The sequence below is a fragment of the Malaclemys terrapin genome, chromosome 22 (assembly GCF_027887155.1).
Source record: "Malaclemys terrapin pileata isolate rMalTer1 chromosome 22, rMalTer1.hap1, whole genome shotgun sequence".
Classification (NCBI taxonomy): Eukaryota; Metazoa; Chordata; order Testudines; family Emydidae; genus Malaclemys; species Malaclemys terrapin.
Window position 1 is genome coordinate 10856698 of NC_071526.1, and position 22995 is coordinate 10879692.

Genomic DNA, 22995 nt, shown 5'->3' on the forward strand with positions numbered 1-22995 from the left:
CGCAAGGCACAAAAAGGGCGTGTTGCTGTGCTGAGAACCCCTTTTAAATGGGTTGGAGCAGCCTCAATTCCCACTGAGTTCCCTGCTCCCCAGAAAGGCATTTGGTTGCAGCACCCCGGGGGGAGCTGAGGTCGCTCAGCACCTTGTAGCATTGATCTGTCCCTGCCCCGAGCACTTTCCGCCTGAAAGATGGACAAAGCCCCGGACAGCCTGGGAGCCCCAGCGCTGGGCAGAGCCTTCCTGCTGCTGACCTTGCAAGGGCTGGGGCTGGCACGTGGCTCGGAGTTTGGGATCCTCCCAGGACAAGGGGGTTTCAGGGAGCGGTTGGAGGGACGGAGCCTTTGCACGGGGCTCGGGGCGTTAGCCCAGGCAGAGACAGGGGTGGGAGAAGGAGACAAAGGGAGTCCCGTTATCCCCATTTCACACGTGGGGACGGTGAGGCAGAGGCGGGGTGCGCGTGCCGCAGCGCGTGGAGGAGCCGAGCGGGGGCAGACCCGGGCGTCCTGGCCCCCAGCCCCTGCTGGCCCCAGCCCCTTCACCGCCCCCGGGTCCGGCCCCGGCCCTGTTCTGTGGACTACAGCTCCCACGATGCACCAGGCGAAGGGGGCGCGCGAGCCCCCACCGCCCCCCGCTGGGCGACACGTGCCGCCGCTCTCGGCCAATGGGGGCGGGGCGGGGCCGGTCACGTGCCATTGTTTGGCGCTTTTGTGAGCCGCAGGTCGGTTTGGAGCTGAGTGTGGCCAGCGGCGCGGACGGAGCAGGTGGGTGAGCGAGGCGGAGCGGGACAGACCAGACAGCGCCTAGGAGAGGCGCGGGGAAGTAGCGGGTCGGTGCCTGCGAGGGAGCGCGCGGTGGCGGGAGCGGGAGGGTGGGTGTCGGTGGGCGGGGGTCGCGGGAGGGAGGGACTGCCCCGGCCCCCCCCTGTGCGGTTCGGCGCTGGAGGGGACGGGACGGTCGGGGCCAATGGGGGGCTGTGTCCTCCGCCGCGCGGAAGTGGGTCAGTCTCCGTCAGGGGCCGCGGCCGCTTTGTCGCGAGGGCGAGGCGGTGGCTCCGCGCTTTCCCCCGGGGGAGTCGCGGGGAGCGGGGCTGACAAAGAGGACGGGGCTGTGGGAGACAATGCCCCGGGGGGCGGGGTGGGGAGCGTCCCCTCCCTCCGGCTGGGCTCTATTGTCCCCGCCGCCGGGGCGGTTCCCTACGGAGGTGGAGAGGGGGGTGGGATCAGGCTCAGGCAGCGGCGGTTGTCCCCGCTCCCCTCCCTCCTCTGACAGGACCTTCCCCATTGTTCGCGGGGAAGGGGCGGCGCCCAGCGAGCTCGGCCGCCCCGCTGCGAGGGGAGGGGCGCGGAAGGGACCGACTCAGCCCCGGAGCTCGCAGGGCAGGGGCCGAGCCGGGGCGGGCTCCCCGGAGGCAGTGGTTGCCGCGTGAGGACCTTTGGCGCGCGGAAAGCGGGGGCCCCGATCAGGTGAAACGGGCGGGAGGGGTAGATGGGGAGGGGGACCCAGGTGCCCGGATGTTACAGTTAGCCCCGCCCCCTCCCCTTAGCCCCTGCGCGCGCTCTCCAGCGGTTTGAATTCGGTGCTGTTCGAAACGCGCGTGCCGAGGGAGGGGCTTCGAGGGAGCCCTGCGTCACGCTCGCTTCTGAGTGGCTAGATGGGGCATCTGCCTGCCCCGCCCCCACGAGCTACAGCCTGCCCCGCGCGCTGTCTGGAGATGGCTCTGCCCCTCACATCCCCGCTTACCCGCAATAGCCAGACTGCTCCACCATTACTCTGCACCCCGTTACTCTTCCAGAGCCCTGTCGGTCTGCCTTGCCTGCAAAGGGGGTCCCCCGCCCTACTACTCCAGGCTCACAGTCCTTGCCCATCTGTAGCTATTGATCTGGGTCTGATCTTCCCTGTTTAACAATCCAGCTGTTCATAGCTGTCTCACTCACCTCAACGATCAGTCATGCTTTTGTGGCTTTGAAATGATCTCTACTCTTATGTTAGTGAGGCTATCGTAATCTGGCATTAAAGAAAATGGCTCAGCTATCAATCTTTAAAAGTGCAGAGTATCATGTAGTGCTTGTCATCCAATGACTTCTAAATAACCATTCTAAACAGAGTCAACAGCAGTGGGACTGTACCCATTTTTTGTACATGGGTAAACTGAGGCACTTGTAGCTGGCCTGTATCCAGTGGATCCTCTGGATAGAATGCTGGACTGGAACTCCAGTCTGAGTTCTATTCCTGGCTCTGTTACTGCACTGCTGGGTCCTTGGGTAAGTCACTTCCCCCTCTGTGCCTCCACTTCCACATTAAAATGGGGATAATGATACTGTCCACCTTTGTAAAGTGCTTTGAGATCTATGGCTGGAAAAAGACTCTAAGAGCTAAGTGTTACAAAATGGTTATGTTCTGAGCATGCTATATAATGTGGCTTGGTTTCTCTTCAGTAGATGGGTACTAGGATCAAATTTCCCTTATTTTTACGCTATGGCTATCTGCACAAGCACAACCAAAACTTAACAGCTGTCTCAAGATACTTTTATGACTAGTCTCATTGTAGTCTTAAATATAGTGTTGACTAAGCCTAAATTGTCACTGCAATTCTCTGAAACTGGGAACAGGCTGTTGTCCTGAATCCACTTCCTTTGGACTACAGTGCCACCCCTAAAATTTAAAATGTTACTTTCCTCAGTTTATGAAATGACCTAATTTTTGGTGAAAAAGCAGGATTAGTAGCCCTTTGTCGGGGCGGAGAAATTATTGGACTAAACGTTTACATTGTGGCCTTTGCAGTTTTGAAGTGCAAACAAGGACTGAAAATATTCAGGAGATCAACTGGGCCTAGAGGCACTGGAATAGCGGAAACTTCTCCAACTGCCTAAATTGGCCACAAACTCTCAAATCATAGAGTTAGAAGGGACCATAAGGGTTATCTGGCTGTAGTAATTAATGCATCTTCAGTATTCTCTTATTGTAACACAAAGGGATTTTGATGGGAGTTGCATTCTGGTGTGTAAAGCAATTTTTTATTAACTCTTATGGTTATTTACTCAAAGAACTAATGACTATTAATTATTTAGGGGTTCCACTGATTGGAGTCTTTCCAGAGCACATTTCTGGTGTCTACCTTCTTAGTCATGGCTTCTTCTGGTATGTAATGTGTTAAGAACACTTTATTGAATATTCCTGTATTGTATCTTCTTAATAACTTGTAAATATTTTGAATGAAAGGGAAGTTTCTTCACTAACCTAAGTTTGATGTTAAATAAGCAGTGAGCAAAGTACTATTCTCCCGTCTCTTAATGCGGGGGTTAAGAAAACTTTAAATTAAATGCGTGTGAAAACGCATGAAAAGCTTTGTCAGGTAGCAGATGGCTTTCAGTTCATCTATGTGCTATCTGGTATGGTTGATGAAAGTGACTATAAAATGTGGATGTGATGCCCTAAATCCTATAAGCAGAACAAGTCAGTTCTGCAGGAGTTTAGGAGCCATTTGTGCTCTGTCCTGAGAAACCTAGTCTGAAGTTCTGGAAGGAAGGCTGGCCTGCTGGCTAAAGCACTGCACTGGGACTTGGGAGACCAGCGTTCAATGCCTGGCTCTATCACAGCTTTCTGTGGGACCTGGGGCAAGCAATTTAATCTTTGTCCTTCAGTTCTCCATCTATAAAGTGGGGATACTTGCCTACCTAACTAGGATGTTGTGAGGATAAATTCATGTGTAAAAGTTGCACAGATACTGTTGTGGCTATGTGACTTAAGAAACAAGTGTATTGTTGGCTTATGCTGCTGCTTAAACAGGCTAATCTGCTTATTTTAAACTCTTGCTTCATTAGACCGCTGCATTATCTAAATCTAAGAATCCAGTGTAATGACGCAAAGTCAACCCTTAAGTTGGCTCTAAGTACCAATGTGTTTTGTCATTCTCTTAGATATTCAGGTGAAGGAGCTGGAAAAGCGTGCCTCTGGGCAGGCATTTGAGCTGATACTCAGTCCTCGTTCAAAAGAAGCAGTCCCAGAATTTCCCCTCTCCCCTCCAAAGAAGAAGGATCTTTCACTGGAAGAAATTCAGAAGAAGTTGGAAGCTGCAGAAGAGAGACGTAAGGTAAATCCAAATTACCAGTAGCTTCAAGGGCCAGTCAGGTAAAGCTCACTTTAAAAAAACAACCCCATTTCTGATAAATCTAAACTTGCAGGACTTTCAATCTTAATATAGGCACTTGTTAGTTTGGACAACCAGCTAGCTACTCACATGTTAGCACAGTGCTGCAAAAGAGCAGGAGAATGTTTGCTTGTTAAATGGCTTGCAGTAGAATTTCTAAAGCTCTTAGTTGTGTTAAATATATCTGCAAGACCTGAACTTCATTCCCAAAGTGACCTTTCAGGGTTGTCCCAAACATGGGGGTGGTGGGACATTTAATAGGGAGAGAGAATGCTACTCTGTGATCTCGTAAACTTTATTGAAAGGTTGTCTTCCATCTAATTCTTCTCCTACCTCTTACTTCACGGGGAAAGTCTTGGACTCCTTCTCCCAGAAAAATCTGGCTATTGGTAAATCTCTGAAACTCCCAATACGAAGTCCATGGTTGAAAGTTGGACTTGACGTGACACCTGCTGTTGAGACGCGGCTTCAAATTCCTAATTATAACTAGGAGGGCGATAAATGCAAAGGCTTTTTAACATAAACATAACATCTGATTTTTGCATAGTGTCTAGTGTCCATGGGTTCATGCTAAAACATCCAGTGACTGGAGGCAGATAGAATCATCCGGAAAACTTGGCAGCAATATGCCCTTTTTCTTTCAGAAGTGATCTAGTTTACCAGATTCTTATACTTAACTGCAAGAACTTATTTTCTTGTGTACTCAACTGTAGTGGAATCTGGGCAAGTAGAGAAGGAAAGCACTAGGGATTTGTGCCTGATATGTGTTAAAAGACTACAATCTCAAATTGAAATAGTCAGTAGAAAATGTTATGTCTCCAATGTAGACAACTACAATTGGGACCTTGCTATATAGTTCATCTGTCTTGTGTCTAAACATGCATGGTCTATCTTGTTAGTCTCATGAAGCAGAAGTCTTGAAACAATTAGCTGAGAAACGAGAGCATGAAAAAGAAGTTCTTCAGAAAGCAATTGAAGAAAATAATAACTTCAGCAAAATGGCAGAAGAGAAGCTGACCCACAAAATGGAAGCTAACAAAGAAAACAGAGAGGCACAAATGGCCGCTAAACTGGAGCGCTTGAGGGAGAAAGTAGGTGTAGAGTTCTAATTCCCACTTGGGAAGAACTCTTGTATGTTCTTTTCTATGCTAACCAACTAAACATACCCCACTTTGCCATTAGTTGGTTAATTGTCTAAATAGACGTCAGGGGGGTGGGGTGGGGTGGTATCTTTTGGTCAGTCTCCACACTAAAGAGGATTGTATATCTTATTAAATCCCCAAAAGACCTATAGTAATTCTGTTGGGAAGAGGGACTGGAGGGAATTTATGCACTTTAAAAAAGGAAGCAAGAAGTCACTGATCTTCTTCAAAACCATGGCATATGCTACAATTCATCCCGTCGGTTGGGGGTCAGATGTGAAGGTGGAATTGGAAGATGTGGCAGCTGAAGTGTAGACATGCTACAAACCTAGAGTCTTGGTTTCTTTAGTAGACTAATTCAAACAACTAATCGCTCAATCACCTTTCCTTTCTTCAGGACAAGCATATTGAAGAAGTACGAAAGAACAAAGAAGTCAAAGAACCTGGCGAGAATGAAACTGACTGACTTCATTCTGGAAAATGACTCTCCCCCTCCCCCTAAATATCCAAAGACTGTATTGGCCAGTGGGTTTTTTTTTGTTGAATTTCTAGAAAACTGATGTAGAGCTGTATAGTTAGATCCAAACTGTACACTTGCTTTGGGGACTAAAGGGGAGATCTTACATGTTTCACTTTTTCTAAAGTGTTGTCTTTCCAGTGTAGCTATCTTCTTGTTGCATCCTTTTCTACTCCAGTGCACTTGCTACTGGGCTGATGGCTAGTACTGTATAAGCTCTGTAAGACATGTTTGTGAAAGGAATATGTAGTATACTATTCCATGCTGAATATGTTACACTTCAAAATCTGACTCTGTCCCAGTCTTATAAGATACTACTGTAACTGACTGACTTAATAAAGCTGCACAGTGCTATTATCACAAGTGAATTATTTCTGAAACTAGTTTGACAATGCATTAAAAAAATCCAACTTTTATAGATGACTGTCTAAAATAGACCTTCTTTAACATTGGAAAGAAAAAGCACACTGCTTCAGGCTTTTCTTACACCCAGCTACTGGATATACTGTAGTGTATGGCATCCTTTTCCCTAGAGCTGTCTTCATTGTCTTAATCTTACAATAAGAGCTTTGTTGTGGCACCTCAGCAGTTGTCAGCTGTTATGGTTCTTGTTTAAACAATTCAGAACCACCTCCCTCTGGATGTTGACACTTCAACAAATAAATCCTTGTTACTACATAACTGTAATCTGACTTTTTATGTTAAAAACAACTTTTCTGGAAACACTAAGAGAGCGATCCAAGTGTCGCTATGCAGCTTTGTGGAGTGACTTCAAACTTGACACAGTTCTTGCACTTCTCTAATCCAGTGACAAAAAGGTTTAAATTTAAAAATGGGCATCTTATCGAGACTTCCAGTACTTACCATGTACAGAAACTGGTACAGTGCAATCTACACCTATTACCAATTAAGAGGAGCTACACTTCTTGTGAGTAAAAAATAGTTTATTCTAACAGTAGTTAGAACTTAAGGGAGAGATAAGCACCCAACTCAATTGCTGTCCTTACAAAATAGTCCCCCAAAACTCTATTTTAATTACTGTTAACTATCATGTGTTGTCCTTATTCAATTCATGCCAGTCTAATTGGAGAAAGGCCATTATTTCACTTAGCTCAGTCGCTTTCCTTCCAAAGTGAAAGACTCTAGGAGTCTCTTGTATACACTTGTGAATGAATACTGCTAATTACAAGTTAAAGGAATAACAGCAAATAGCACATGTAAGTAGCTATATGCTCATAAAGTCTCCAACCTAGACATAGGTAGGATTCATTCTTAAACGGAGACCCTGTTAGTCAGGCTTGTACTATAATTTATCCCAGAGAACTTTTCTAGCTAAATACAGGAGTACCTATTGAATGGCTTGACACCATATACTCTTACCACTGAAGCTTGTAAGAGGCAAGGTGGGGGAGATGACACAGGTACCAAATGTGAGACTGCTAATGTCTGACTTTCAGAGGCCCTGAGCACTAACAGCTCCCACTGACTTCAGCTGGAATTTTGGATGGTCAGCACTGCTAAAATAGCTGAGAGCTCAAAATTGGACACCATTTTTTAATTTGTTAGTCTTATTGCAACAGTTACTTCACAATGCATTTCTGCTTTATGGGAATAAAAGTCACAGGGCCTCTGATGTCCTGAAGATGGTGTGATGGCTGAGCCAGGGATCTAGGTTTTTAAATTGCTGACCTGAATTCCAAGCTGCTCCTCCAGTTTTCTGGGGGCTGTTAATATGGAAACCTTTCTGAATGTGAACTGTTTTTGTGCAGTGTTTGTATGGTATCTAGAACAGTGAAACCCTGGTCAATGACTGGGGCTCCTCCTAGCAATTACATGTATAATAATGTCAGGTCAGATGTGATCAGATCAAGAATCTATTCTGCATATTTAGTCCAAGTATTGTAGGGTACTACTCCATCAATGGAGGGGAAAACTAAGAATAAAAGAAGAGGCAGGACAGAAGCAGAGGCAAAGTGACTTTTCTGAATTCACGTAGCAGTGCTAATCAGAAATGAACCCTAGATCTGGCAACTGCCAGTCTAGCGCATCTCTCATGATATACACTACATCACTTTTGTGGGGGGAAAAAAGTCAGAGAATCCCAAAGTATTCATCACATTGATTTTGTCTCAGCTAGGGAAAAAGCCCAACCTTGTCAGCAGCCTAGTGCCATGCTGTGAAGAAGAGCACCACCAACTATAACCTCAACATTATGTCGTGTGGTAGGTTGCCAGATGGGCCCTGGTGCCATATCTAAAGATCTGGTCATACCTAACCCTGATCCTGTTATATCCAAAAGGAACAACACAAGGGGGATATGGCTGAACTAGTCTCATTCCATCTTAAGAAGGAGAGTGGTAGAAGAAAAGGGTCTTTAAAGAAGGGTAATAAAGGAATTTGAGGAGGGAATTAAAACATGAGGGACCCAGGAATTGAGAGGATGACACAGCAAGTGAGGGGAAAAGTGAAGTAATGGATTACAGGGAGAGAGGATGGAACAGGAAAGATGAGGGGAGAGAAAGGGAGAAGACATCTGGAAAAAGTGAAAGGCTAGCCAGCCAGCCTGTAAAGAGCACCAGGCTTTGTTAAGACAAATTCAAGTTGGAAATAAGGCACACTTTTTCACAGTGATGGTGACTGACCATTGGAACCAATTACCAAGGAAAGGTGGATTCTCCATTTCTTGATGTCTTCAGCTCAAGGTGATGCCTGTCTGCAAGATGTGCTTTAGCCAAACAAGTTACTGGGCTTATTACAGGTATAACTGAATATTAATTGCCTGTAGTATACAGGAGGTCATGCTAGATGATTTAATGCTCTCTTCTGGCCTTAACATCTATGCAACTACAAAGCTATATAAAAATTCTTGGGTCCATATTAGAAGAATTATGGCTTGAGAAGTAGGAAAAGGCTGTGATGTGTTTTTTATTGGATTAACTATGAAAATGAATATAGCCAGTATTATAAGCTCTCATGTTGTTTATTTTATGCTGCCCTCATATTTTCAGTTTTCAATATACCACAGATTTTTGCATTGATAATGTCCAATTACATCATAGAGATTGTCAGGGGAAGCTAGACATCTGAGTAGGGGACATTTGTGGTTGACCCCTTCACTGGTATGGATGGCAATTTGGGATTGTAGAATAAATACATTAGCTCAGGGGTTCTCAAACTGGGGGTCGTGACTCCTCAGGGTGTTGTGAGGTTATTACATGAGGGATCGCAAGCTGTCAGCCTCCACCCTAAACCCCGCTATGCCACCAGCATTTATAATGATGTTAAATATATTAAAAAATATTTTTCATTTATAAGGGGGGGTCATACTCAGAGGCTTGGTATGTGAAAGGGTCACCAGTACAAAAGTTTGAGAACCACTGCATTAGCTGGATGTTTTTGCTACAGCAATCTGTGAAATAGTTATCCATGTTGGGATTTAAAATGTCATCTTTAGGTTTTAGAGTTCACTCATTTCAGATGAACAGGCCAGTTCACCTCTTTCAGGTATTGATACAAGTTGTCCACAGACTCTGGAAGATGTCACTGCATCGATATAGGTCCTAGGGCTTGTCTACGCTAAGAAGCTATTACAAAATAAGCTAGGGTGTGAATTTAAAACATGATAGTTATTCCACACTAGTTCCCAATGTGTACACTCTTATTCCATGCTGAGTGACTTTTTGCAGATTCAGCTTATTACACTCCCAAAGTGGTTTAAGCTAAACTATATAAAGGCAGTCACTGCAGAATAAGCGTCCACATGGGGAGATAGTACAGAATAGCTACTTCCCTGTGTAGATAAGCCTTTATTCTGTTCAGGTTTTCAGGGTTATGTTTGCAATAATGAGTGCTACAAAGATCTTTTTTTTTTTTAAAGTGCAAGCTCAGATTCTGGAGCACAATTATACATCAAGGGGTGAATTCCATAGCCACTGAATTATGGATTACACAGGGGCTCTAGCTATGATTTAGAGAGCCCAAAATGGTCTGCAACCCCAGTTGGAAAGATCTATGTTTCTTTATAAATGGCTTTGACATACTTGCTATTGTTCCTACCTCTCCAGGACAGATGGCTGAGTATGCTTAATTGAGGATATTGCTGGAACCTTTTCTTTGGCCATTCCCCTAGAGCAGTGGTTCTCAACCAAGGGTATGCATACCCCTGGGGATACACAGAGGTCTTCCAGGGGGTACATCAACTCATCTAAATATTTGCCTAGTTTATAATAAGCACTAGCTAAGTCAGTACAAACTAAAATTTGATACAATGACTTGTTTATACTGCTCTGTTCACTGAAATGTAAGTACAATATTTATATTCCAATTGATTTATTTTATGCTTATATGGTAAAAAATTAGAAAATAAGCAATTTTTCAGTAATAGTGTGCTGTGACACTTGTATTTTTATGTCTGATTTTGTAAGCAAATAGTTTTAAAGTGAGGTGAAACTTGCAGGTACGTAAGACAAATCAGACTGCTGAAGGGGTACAATAGTCTGGAAAGCTTGAGAGCTACTGCCCTAGAGCCTGCATTTGGCAGGTAAGAATTACCTGTCTAGGCTGGCTTTTGACTGAATTTTAAATGATGTTAAAGGTGACTTGTGAAGGGGGCAAAAAGGGGGCTGTACCTTGTTTTGCCTTTTTATGATGTATAAAGAAGACCTAGAAGGAGTTTTTTCCTAATAGAAATAGAAATCCGGGTTCTGTCTGCACTGGGTGGATCTAGTATGGGGTCTCAAACTCAAATGACCACGAGGGCCACATGAGGACTAGTGCATTGGCCCGAGGGCCGCATCACTGACACCCCCTCTCGCTGCCCCCAGCCCCGCCCCCACTCCACCCCTTCCATGAGGCCCCGCCCCTGCCCCGTCTCTTCTCCACCTCCTCCCCTGAGCGTGCAGCTCCCTGCTTCTCCCCCCTGGAAAGTGCTAAGCGCCACCAACAGTAATGCACCTCACTCAAAGGACAAAACACGAACTTAGTTAGATTTACTTCTCTTAAAGCACCCCCACTGCACTGGGCTGCACCACCATTTCACCCCTGCTCTGCCTCTTTCAGGGATGGCAGGTTTGTAGAAATTTTGGTGGTGCCCAGAACCTGCCCTCCCCCAAACTCCACCCCCACCTGCCTAAGGCTCTGGGAGGGAGTTTGAATGGGGGAGGGGGTCTGGGGTGCAGGCTCTGGGATGGAGTTTGGGGATAGGAGGGGGTGCCAGGGTGAGGACTGTGGGGCTGGGGATGAGGGGTTTGGGGCATTGGAGAGGCTCAGGGCATTAGAGAGGCTCAGACCTAGGGCAGAAGGGAAGGGGAAGGGCAGTCTGCCCTGGCCATAGTGGAGAGGGGCACCAGGACCCTGCGGTAGCAGGTGATGCCGGAAGCCGGCAGAGCAGACCTGAGTGAGCATGAGCTGCAGGCTCCGGGGCGGTGAAGGGGCAGCAAATGAGCTCAGGGGAGATGCGTGGGGGTGGCAGGTGGGGCCAGGGGAGAGACCTAGCCTCAAACATTGGGGACCAGGGAGCTTAGCTGCCACAGTAAATAACTGGGCGGGGGGGGAGCGTGGGGAGCTTGGCGGGCCGCAGGGATGCGGCCTGCGGGCCGCGTGTTTGAGACCCCTGATCTAGTATGATTGGAGATCTGGTGAAATTATAAGTCCAGAGACTGAAAGCTGAGCAAATGAGAAGGGAAGGAATTTTTAATCGTACTTTTAAAACATTTTTTTCAAGTGTAACACCTCTTTAACTATTTAACCTGTTCAACTAATATACATTTTGGAGAAAGGATGTCGTAGTTAAAGAAATACTCCCAACCCTTCAAGGTAAGTTAAGGGGTTTCAGTGTAAAATATACATCCTCTGAGGCATCCAATAAATGTTTTGCCAACACCAGAGAAGACCAGACTTGACATTTCTGATATTTCCAAAGCCAAAAAACAAAAACTCGCTCTTTATCCATCATAAAGAAGCAAAAAAAGATTCACAAGCCAAATTTTTAAAGATTCTCGGTGGGTCACTTTTCACATCCTCCATACCTGAGTCTATTTTGAAGGTCTTGTATTTCATTAATGGTTTTTAATGGTAACCAGATGCACTGAGCACTTCTAACACCCTGATCTCACAGATACTGACAAATGTTCATAGTCCTACTAAAGTGTTTTTCATGGCAGAAACAGGTTGGGTATGGAGGTGAAATGTCTGAAACAGAGAGAGCTGAGAGGCCATTTGGGGATGAATTCAGATCAGAGATACAGCAGTCTGATATTTCACTGCTCCCTGACTCCTGTTTGATAAAACAGTAGACAAAACCTTTGTCAACTCCTATGTCACCTGAAATTTCTTTACTGACAATGAGTGAAATCTCAGAACCTACTTGTGTGGTTTTACTGACCCTATTTTATAGATGGGGTGCAAATAGCGCTGTGTCATGAAAACAGCAGGGAATTTGCAGGAAAGTGCTACACTAAGGTTCATATCATAGAGCTATATTTTATTGAAGAACCGGGTGCAGAAAGGCAGGTGTCCCTGGGAGTGGGCCTATTTAAATCTTGATCCGAAGCTACACCAATGTGATTGGATGTTGATCGCCATGTAAAGACAATGGTCATACGTTTTAATTAATCAATATTTAAAAACCCAGTGAAAAGAGTTTGCCCCAACATACTGGGTTCCAGAAAAGCCATCGCTGTAGTGTGATAGCTCAGCTGGGCTGGGAAACGTGGGAGATTGCCACGGTTTTGAGAAGGATCCGGACTGGGGTTGCCATTGGGGAGGGTGGGAGACGTGTGTGTTCAGGTGGAAGGCAAGTGCCCCTCACTAGACTTTGGAAGCTGCCTGTTTGAAAACAAAGAGGTGTCAGTAATAATGCAATGGTCACTTCGTTTTCATGGAGAAAATACAGGCTGACGGGGCTGCTAGCCACGGGCAAAGGGGAAGGTTCAAGGATCTTAAATCCCCTCCCCATCCTGCAAAATTTAAACACTCTGATTTCTAGAAACGCCCCTAATCCCCCATGCCTGATCGAGGCAGATTTAGTCCTTGTCAGAGTCACCCTGAGGCTGCGATTAAACCGGATGTGTAGAGATGCATAGCTCCCGAATCGCCAGTCCACAGGCGCGGCAAACTGCTCCCATGGCTACGAGGCAGGAGTGACCTTCAATCCAGCGTTTGTGTTTGGGAAACTTATTTGGCTGATTTGATTGTACCCTCGCAGCTGGTGTTCACGCGCTCAAGAGATGGGTTCGTTATCTTATGTGCATGTATACTGCCTAGCTCTTCTATGCGCAAGAATGTAACCACTAAGAAGAGTTGTAAACAAAGTAAGGAGAGAAATAAAAACCCCAGGAAAAGTTTTCCTGGGAGGCTTTTTGCAAGAGGCTTGTAAAGCTCTCTAGCTACCACAGACCTGGCGTTCTGTTTCCTTTCCTGCGTCGTCACCACAGCTGGTGACCCCGACGTGATACCCCTCTACTCACCGGCTGGATACGCCGAGCGCGCCCGCGGCTGTTTGCCGCCCCTTATTCGTGAGTATGGGGGGGAAACTTTCCAGTGCCCAGAAGGAGCACGCAAGAGAGTTACAAGAGATTATACGACAGCGATCATGTGTCGCTGTCCCGGTCGCTCATATTGAGGACCTCCTAAGGGAAATAGATCGCCAGTGCCCCTGGTATCCAGACTGCGGGTCATTGCAGCTTTTTGATTGGATACAGATTGGGATCACCTTGTATAGTAAACCCCGTGCCCCAGTTCAGTGCCTGCTGCTCTGGCAGCGTTGTAAGGAGGCACTGGAGGGGATCGGCCCCAACAGCCCCAAGCCGGTCCCCCTTTTGCCCCCAGGTGATGGGCCACCCCCCTCCTGCCCACAGCTGACCCTCCCTGCGCCGCCGCCCGTGGCGGCGCCCCCCTGCCTACCGGTCGGGCAGGGGGGCGCTGTCGCCGCGGCGGTGCGGCAAGCGCGTGAGGCCGGTCTCTTGACCGATGAGGAATCCAAGTGTGGGTTCGAGGCGTTTCCCGTCTCTTGGCGGGATAATGGAAATGGGGGGCAGATAGTGGACTGGGAGGCTCTCCCCTACTCAGTTCTGCGCGAGCTCCGCAAGGCAGTTCGTGAGACCGGGGTGCGGTCCACTTTCACCCTGGGGATCTTGGAAGGTGTGTCAAACGGTTACTTCTTGCTCCCCCAAGATTGGAAAGACATGTGTCGCATGGTGCTGTCTCCCGCGCAATACGTTGTGTGGGATAGCGAGTACCAGCGAGAGGCGCTTGCAGCAGCAGCGCAAGGTGGGGGGGCTTATCTTGCTGAGCAGTTATATGGCACAGGGCAGTTTTCGAGCATCCCCGAGCAGGCGGCGGGCACGCCCCGGGTAGCTTTTCCCATCATTGGCCAGTGTGTCCGTCGCGCGTTCCGCAGGGTCCCCGCTGCAGGCGAGTCCTCTAAGTCCTTTGCGGTTACTCGGCAGGGTGCCACCGAACCATTCCACCAGTTTATTGACCGCCTCCAAGAGGCAGTCCAGAGGCAGATTGATAACCCGCAAGCCCAGACTGAACTAATGATAAAATTGGCTTACGAAAATGCCAATGCAGACTGCCGCCGTGCCATGCAGGCAGTGGTCGGGCGCCCCGGGTATACCCTGGCAGAATTGCTGCAGGCGTGTGCTGACGTAGGCACTCAGACCCATCAGATGGCCCTGCTGGCAGCTGCCCTGCACAAGGGGCAGAAGCCTCAGGGGAACTGCTTTAACTGCCAGAAGCCCGGACATTTTTGGCGGGAGTGTCGGGCCCCTGCGGGGGGCATGTGTAAAAACAAACCCAAGCCCCGGACAGACCAGAGGCCCCGCACGCTGTGTCCGAAATGCAAAAAGGGCTACCATTGGGCTGCGCAGTGTCGCTTGGCCGGGGGTGACAGCCGGGTCTTGGCTGCTAACCGAGACAACCCCCCGGGAAACTAGTAGGCGGGCCTGCGACCAGCCCGAGACCCAAGGCCGCGCCCCTCTCCGTGCACGACGCCCCCGCCGCCACAAGGGGCAGTGCGGGGATTGACCTTGTTAATCAGGAAAATATGGATATCACTCTCCCCGGGGAGGTCCTCCTCATGCCGTCCCAGATTCAGGGCCCGCTGCCGGAGGGCATGGTGGGCCTTGTCCTACCCCGCTCGTCCGCCAGCAAGCAGGGCCTGTTTGTGGTGCCTGGGGTGGTGGATTCGGACTATGGTGGAATTATCCATGTTCAACTGTGGAGTCATCTCCCGAAACGGCTGTTTCAGGGAGATGCCTGGGCGCAACTCATACTTGTGCCCTACTCCCTTCCGGCAGGGGGAAGAAACGTTCCCCGAACCGGAGGCTTCGGGTCCACCGACCAGCGCACTATTCACCCACAAGTGGCAGCAGTTGTTAAAGACATTGGAGCACCCCAACCCAAACGCATTTACTGCCTCAACGATCAGCCGTTCGAGGGTGTTATTGACTCTGGGGCAGACATTACCGTCATTGCCGCTGCGCAGTGGCCCGCCCATTGGCCCACAGAGCAGGCTCCGGCAGTTTGGGGTGTGGGCGGGGCACAGGACTCACAACGAAGTGCCCGATGGTTGGAGGTTAGGGCGCCCCAAGGCATCCGCCGCGCCCGTATCCGGCCTATCATTCTCCCCGTCCACCTCAACCTGTGGGGCCGTGATTTATTGACACAGTTCACTGCCACCATCCATATCAATGATTAGGCATACGGCCCTCCCCCTCCGTTGGCTCACTGACGAACCCGTATGGGTTGCGCAGTGGCCGCTTCCTTTAGAAAAGCTGGAGGCCCTCCAGCACTTGGTTAATGACCAGCTGAAGGCAGGACGTTTGGAGGAGTCCACTAGCCCCTTTAATACCCCCGTGTTTGTGATTAAAAAGAAATCTGGCAAGTGGCGCCTCCTGCAGGACCTTCGCGCCATTAACAAAATTATACAGCCTATGGGTCCCCTGCAGTGTGGTACCCCTAATCCCAACCTTATTCCCTGTGATTACCGGTTATTTGTAATAGATTTAAAGGATTGTTTTTTTACCATCCCCTTGCACCCTGAGGACCGGGTGCACTTTGCCTTCACTGTTCCGGTTTTGAATCACTCCCAGCCCACTCCACGCTATCAGTGGAATGTGCTCCCTCAAGGCATGTTGAATAGCCCCACCTTGTGTCAGCATTTTGTTGCGCAGGCCCTACGGCCCTTCCGCGCAGCACACCCAGATGCCTTAATTTACCACTACATGGATGACATCCTGGTGGCTCACCCCGTCCTCCCTGATGACTGGCTGGACGAACTGCGCCACCAGCTTGCGGCGTGTGGCCTGGTTGTGGCACCGGACAAGATCCAGCGTCAGCCACCCTTTTTGTATCTTGGTCACCGCATGCTCCAGTCATATGCCCGTCCAGTTTGTCCCGAGTTGGTATTGCCCAACCCTCTTACGTTTGTACAGCTTCAACAGTTATTGGGGTCCCTTAATTGGATTCGTCCTTTTTGCCCTCTGACTACCTCCATGCTGTCCCCTCTTTTTTCTGGCCTTCGGCAGGGCCGTCTCCCCGGAGATATCATTCCCGTTTCCCAGGAACAGCGCCAAGCGGTCACCCTCATTAACCAGACCCTGGCCCAGGTGTGGGTCGACCGCCGAGAAAGGGAACAGCCCCTTTTTGCCATTTTGCTTCCCACACTCTCACAACCGACAGCTGTCCTTGCCCAGGAGGGGGCGGCAGCGCGTCTTCGTTTAATTGAATGGATTTATTTGACCCACTCCCCTCCGCATACTATTCAGACACTCCCTCAACAGGCCGCAGAGCTGATTTTTAAAGTGCGAGAACGGTCCCGTACCCTCTTGGGTTGGGACCCCGTTGCCATTATTGTCCCCATCCCGGCTAAAGACTGGGAACGCACTGTCTCTTGCAGTGCCACCCTCCAATTGTCTCTTGCTGACTATGTTGGGGAAGTTAAATATCACATTCCCCCTGACCCCCGTCTTTCATTCCTACAACAACGTTGCCTTCACCTCCGGCCGTCCTTGTCAACCGTCCCCATTAAGGATGCACTTACCCTTTTTACGGACGGCGGCCCAACACGAGGTGCGGTCAGCTGGCAGGTGCAAGGCACTTGGCAAGTCCGCTTTACCCTGCCTCAGCGCTCCCCACAGCGCGCAGAGTTGGCTGCTGTCGTCCTGGCCTGCCGATGCTTCCAGGATGACCCTTTTAATTTGATTACTGACAGTCTTTATGTTACTAATGTTCTTAAGTCTCTTCCAGGTTCCTATGTGTCGCCCTCCTGTGATGACAATTTGTTGGCCCTTTTTCTTACCCTGCAACAGCTCCTTTCCTCCCGCTCTAGCCCACTGTTTGTGGCACACATTCGCAGTCACACCACACTACCGGGCCTATTAACAGAAGGCAACACGGTGGCCGACCAGGCGGTCAAATCGGTGGCCTCAATTTTTTCCTCCCCAATCGAAAGCCATGCCTTTTTTCATCAATCCGCCAAGGCCCTTGCCAAGCAGTTCACTCTCCCATTGTATCAGGCGCAGGCCATTGTTCGCCAGTGTGACCTTTGCGCTTCTCTCTCCAATAGCCCGGAGGTAGGGGTTAACCCTCGTGGAACCTCGGCCAACCAGCTCTGGCAAATGGATGTTACACATTTCCCTCCCTTTGCCCCCTGGCAGTATCTTCACGTGTGTGTAGATACCTTTTCCCATTATGTGTGGGTCACCCCCCAGAAGGGTGAGGCCTCTCGTCATGTTATTAATCACATGATTCGCGCTATGGCAATCATGGGTCACCCATCCCATCTTAAGACCGACAACGGCCCCGCCTACTGTAGCTCGGCCTTTGCCTCCTTCTGTACCACGTGGGACATTGTCCACACGTTTGGTATCCCGTATAACCCCACAGGCCAGGCCATTGTGGAACGAGCCAATCGTGCGCTCAAACAAGCCCTGGTCCGCCAAAAACAGAAAGGGGGGATTCCCGTAGGCCTTCCTCCCCGCCAGGAATGGCTGGCTGCAGTGCTTTTTACCCTGAATCATTTGAATTTGACTGACAACTACTCTGCAGCAGAATGTCATTTTCGCAGCTACCAGGCCTTGCCCCGCCCCTTTGTTAAATATCGCAAGGCCCCAGACCCTCAGTGGCATGGCCCAGTGCCCCTTATAACGTGGGGACGAGGGCATGCTGCCGTTTCTCTTCCTACAGGTCCGTTGTGGGTCCCGGCGCGTAACGTCCGCCCGTGGCACGGCGATGGCCTGGCACCAGGGACTATCGAACCCCATTCCACAGTTCAACCTACATCTGCAGGATCCCGAGCGTCCTCGCCAGCGCCCCCCGTGGGGGCCCCCGCAGCGCATAACCTGGGGACAGGTTAAAGCCCTTTCATTGCAGGCCGAGCAGCTGCGAGTGCAGCAGCAGCTAGAACCTACCGCAGAAAATTACCTTGTGACATTGTTAGCTTGCCTTAATGCTAATTCACTCCTTATTTTGTGTGTATTGGGGAGTTTCCTGTTGGCCCCTAGCTGCCAAGGCGAACCCCAGATGGAGCAGCGGCTGCAGTTTAACACCTGGGTCCACCTGGCAGAAGTATTAAATCAATCTGATTTCTGCCTGGCCGTTGCCCCGGAAATGCAAGGTCTGTTAAGTACCTGCCTTGTTCCTGTCTGTAAACCACCCAGCAACATCTGGGGTGTGAGACAGTGAAAGAAATGTGCTGTTTTAAGCTTGCTGATAATAGTTTTGTATGCAATAGCAAATTGATATGCTGAAATGCTATGCTTAAGTCATCCGCCAAGACGTTTTTCTTCCTTGGTAGGATTATATTTAGTTATAGCCACCCTTAGAGTGGATGAAGACCCTTTTATAGTATGGGGTCCTAGTTTTGATGTTTGACGTTTTACTTTGCTGCTTTGTTTAATGTATACCCAATCTAGTGGCATTGTGTATGCTACCCTGCGAGAGTGTTTTGTTTAAACACCGCATTTATAAAATAAAACAGGGGGAGATGTAGAGATGCATAGCTCCCGAATCGCCAGTCCACAGGCGCGGCAAACTGCTCCCATGGCTACGAGGCAGGAGTGACCTTCAATCCAGCGTTTGTGTTTGGGAAACTTATTTGGCTGATTTGATTGTACCCTCGCAGCTGGTGTTCACGCGCTCAAGAGATGGGTTCGTTATCTTATGTGCATGTATACTGCCTAGCTCTTCTATGCGCAAGAATGTAACCACTAAGAAGAGTTGTAAACAAAGTAAGGAGAGAAATAAAAACCCCAGGAAAAGTTTTCCTGGGAGGCTTTTTGCAAGAGGCTTGTAAAGCTCTCTAGCTACCACAGACCTGGCGTTCTGTTTCCTTTCCTGCGTCGTCACCACAGGATGGTTTTAAAATAATTTCTTAGGGCAATTAGTGTCCGAGCAGGAAAAGGGAGAGCTGCAGGGGGCGGCCCTTCCCCGCAGCCCTTTCCTGCCACCTTCAGCTCCTGGCATCTTCTCTTTGCAGCCCCGTTCCGCCCCCCCGGGGCATCTCACCCGCCCGGCTGCCCCAGCTTCAGGTCTCTACGGCCTCCAGGTGGCGCAGCTCCCTCGCTGCAGCGGCCTGGTCCCTGGGTCGCAGAGGCACAGGCGTCCCTGCCAGATGGGTGGGGAAGGGAAGCAGATAAGGCGGGTCTGTCTGGGGAGGCGGCCGCTGCAGAGGGGCGGGGTGCCGGACTGGGTAGCCCCTTCCTCCCCTCTCTCTCCCTGGTGCCGCTGGGACTAGGGCGGGGCAGAGCCAGGAGGATCGGACGCGGGCCGAGGGAATTCGAGCTTCGCAGGTACCTGAGCGGGGCAAGGGAGGGACTGAGCTGTTTAGGGAAGGGTGGGTACCTCTCTAACACTACAAACCTCCGAGATCCCCACAGCCTTTAAGCCTAATACCAGGGATCCATAGGGGACACCCTGGGGCATCCTTCATCGTAGGAATCTGTAGGGGACCCCAATACTTAAAACCTTAGGGCACTAGAAAATGGGGTACCCTGTGTGGAAACCCTAATAGCTAGAGATCTCTCAGGGGTACCTGGAGACTGCTGGGGAGCCCTGGTACTGCATACTCCTGGGCGGACCCTAATCCTATAGATCCTAATATTAGGAAATTCTCAGAAACCCCAGTCCCCTGAGCCTTTTGGAGTCCCCTCCCTTATGGCACGTAAAGGGATCCTGGTATGGGGGGGTAGAGTTTGCTCTCGGTTATGTGGCTGAACGCCCATTGACTTCAGTGGCGCTATTCCGGATTTACACTGGCAGAATTTGGCCCTTGAGTTTTAGGGGAGTCTGACACCTGTACATAGCTGGGTCCTGCGGACGCCGTCCCCGCAACCAAGTACAAAAAAATCACAGCTCTGTTTTGGATCAGTTTCTGCCTGTCTGACAGAAGTTTTTCAGAACTTTGAGAAATAAGATAAAAATTCAATTGAGGTGAAATTGATCCCTACAGGGGACACGGAGTTTAAGCCAGCAACTGAAGCGAGTTTTGCTGATCCTGCCCCAGTTTAAAAGAAACCACATAGTGACTGACGTTTAAAATAAAACCACTTTTATTTGTGCTTTTGACAGGATGTTTACATGTGTATACACAAGCAAATACACATGTAAACATTGAGGGCCAGATGCTGCAACCTTTACATTAAGTAGCACTCCATGGGACTACCGGTGTAAGTGCTACTGAATATGAGTCAGGGATCCATCGTGGGAGAGTTAGTTTATGGCACTGTTGCACGTCTGGAGGTGACCTGGGTATTTGGTGCAGCACTGTTACAATCTAGTTAGGTACGTAGGAGTTCTTGATTAAGAGTGTAAATGAATTTGGTATTTTCCTAGGTACTATACAGGGCCCTTATTATTTCTTCGCTCCCACTATGTTGTAAGAAGTTCACTAGTGAAAGATTAGTGCTGCCCAAACCAGTCTTGGGGCTGCCTGATTTAAGCTGTTACCTGTTTCCTATCTTCTGTTTTGTTTGGCCACATGGAAGGTCATAGCGTGAATGATATATTTCCTTGCTACTGTTAACTTACTGTTAAGGCTCTGAATCAGAGGTGATGCTAACTTACAGGAATATTTTTGGGTCCCTTCTCACTGCCCCCACTAAAAAATACTAAGTGCATTATTTCCACAAACCAAAAAAATATACCGACACAACACATACTAACACACTTGTGTTAACAAGCCCACCTTAAATAAGATGAATGGTACTTTGGGTGTAATACTAAATCGGGGAACCCTTGAACTGCTGGGGGCCCTAAGCAAATACTTAGACTGCTTATGCCTAGCAAGCACTACCACTGCTTCAAATACATATTTCTATTGCCTTGTAGATCCTGGAGCAGTGTCTCCTAAAATGTAGCAAAGTGGGGCCTTAACTTCACTGGGAATTTGCACCGATTCCAGCAATTGATGAACCAGCCATCCACCAATATAGCTTGGAGTTGGGTAAGCACCACCCATGCAAATCGTGGCTTTCCTTGTCTCCACCTGGGGTTTGCACTGGTGTGCAGCTACACTGATGGCTGGAATCAGGACATATTCTCAGTGCAGACAAGGCTTGAGGTTTTTACCAAACCGTGGAAGATTTTCTATCACTTAATGTACTTACGTATGTGACCATAATGTGTTTGAGTCAGGAAGCATGTGTACAGCTGCCTTCTTGCCCATGCCTTCCTGAGCAGGGATCAGGATGGTTTCAGTTCTTTTTGTTGAGGATTAGTTGGAGGGTGGAAGAAGCTGGTGATCACATTCCATTGTCATCCTCCCAATTCTGGTGATTCCCATCTGGAGGAGAGGAGGGTGGCATGAGCAGTTTGGAGTGTGTGTGCAGGGGTCATGGCAAGTATCTCATGTCATTTCACTTCTTCTTAGGCGTGGCCCTCTTAGCCTTCACTGTTTTGGGTTTAAATTAAATTAAATTAGTGGAGATATCCTATCTCCTAGAGCTGGAAGGGACCTTGAAAGGTCATCAAGTCCAGCCCCCTGCCTTCACTAGCAGGACCAAGTACTGATTTTGCCCCAGATCCCTAAGTGGCCCCCTCAAGGATTGAACTCACAACCCTGGGTTTAGCAGGCCAATGCTCAAACCACTGAGCTATCCCTCCCCGCCTTGTTTCTTGGGCTTGGAGTTTAGAGGCTGCCTCCACAAGAGTTTTCTGTCTCGAACCCTGGAATTCTTTTATATAATGTGATTTCAGCACTAATCAGACCTGCACAGACTAGGAAATATTATTTTGTCCCCAAGCTTATTTTTTCAATATCACAGTGGGGTCTAGTGGGCCCAACCAAGAATCATAGAATCATAGACTATCAGGGTTGGAAGGGACCTCAGGAGGTCATCTAGTCCAACCCCTGCTCAAAGCAGGACCAATCCCCAACTAAATCATCCCAGCCAGGGCTTTGTCAAGCCTGACCTTAAAAACCTCTAAGGAAGGAGATTCCACCACCTCCCTAGGTAACCCATTCCAGTGCTTCACCACCCTCCTAGTGAAAACGTTTTTCCTAATATCCAACCTAAACTTCCCCCACGGCAACTTGAGACCATTACTCCTTGTTCTGTCATTTTTGGACAGAGTTGGATCTCATTGTGCTAATTGCTGAACAAACCTAGAATAACAGTCCCTGCCTCAAGGATTTTACAATCTAAATAATCTTCTAGACAGACAGTGGGGGAAAGGGATGCAGTGTAGAAGCTGAGCAGTAAGCAATCTTTTCGTCTGAATGCGTGTGGTTCATCTTCAGCTATCAGCCTGGGGGGGCCATGTATCTGTTTTGATGTAGAGGTAATGATAGCCGGTCAATAATAATAATAATAATTAATAATAAATAATACGCCAACCTTGTCTAAGGGTACATTTACCCTGTGACAAAAGACCCGTGTCATCATGGCCACAGCTGGCCCAGGTCAGATGACTCGGGCTCCCAGGGTTCAGGCTGCAGGCTATAAAATCGCAGTGTAGATGTTCAGGCTCAGGCTGGAGCCTAGGCTCTGAGACCCCCAAGAGTGAGGAGGGTTTTAGAGCCCGGGGTCCAGCCTGAGCCCAAATGTCTATACTGCAATTTTTAGCCCCACAGCCAGTCAGCTGACTTGGGCTTAGGGTTGCCAACCCTCCAGGATTGTCCTGGAGTCACCAGGAATTAAAGATTAATCTTTCATTAAAGATCATGTCATGTGAGGAAAACTCCAGGA

At 48.9% G+C, this 22995-nt stretch overlaps 1 protein-coding gene across 1 annotated transcript; it reads left to right on the plus strand.

The window, feature by feature from the left end:
- The first annotated feature begins 665 nt into the window (after window positions 1-665).
- STMN1 (stathmin 1) lies at window positions 666-6163 on the plus strand. The gene is made up of 5 exons (XM_054011996.1): window positions 666-761; window positions 3069-3138; window positions 3918-4090; window positions 5047-5238; window positions 5687-6163. The coding sequence occupies exons 2-5, from the start codon at window positions 3126-3128 to the stop codon at window positions 5753-5755; spliced, it is 447 nt and encodes a 148-aa protein (XP_053867971.1). The 5' UTR covers window positions 666-761; window positions 3069-3125; the 3' UTR covers window positions 5756-6163.
- Window positions 6164-22995: the final 16832 nt, after the last annotated feature.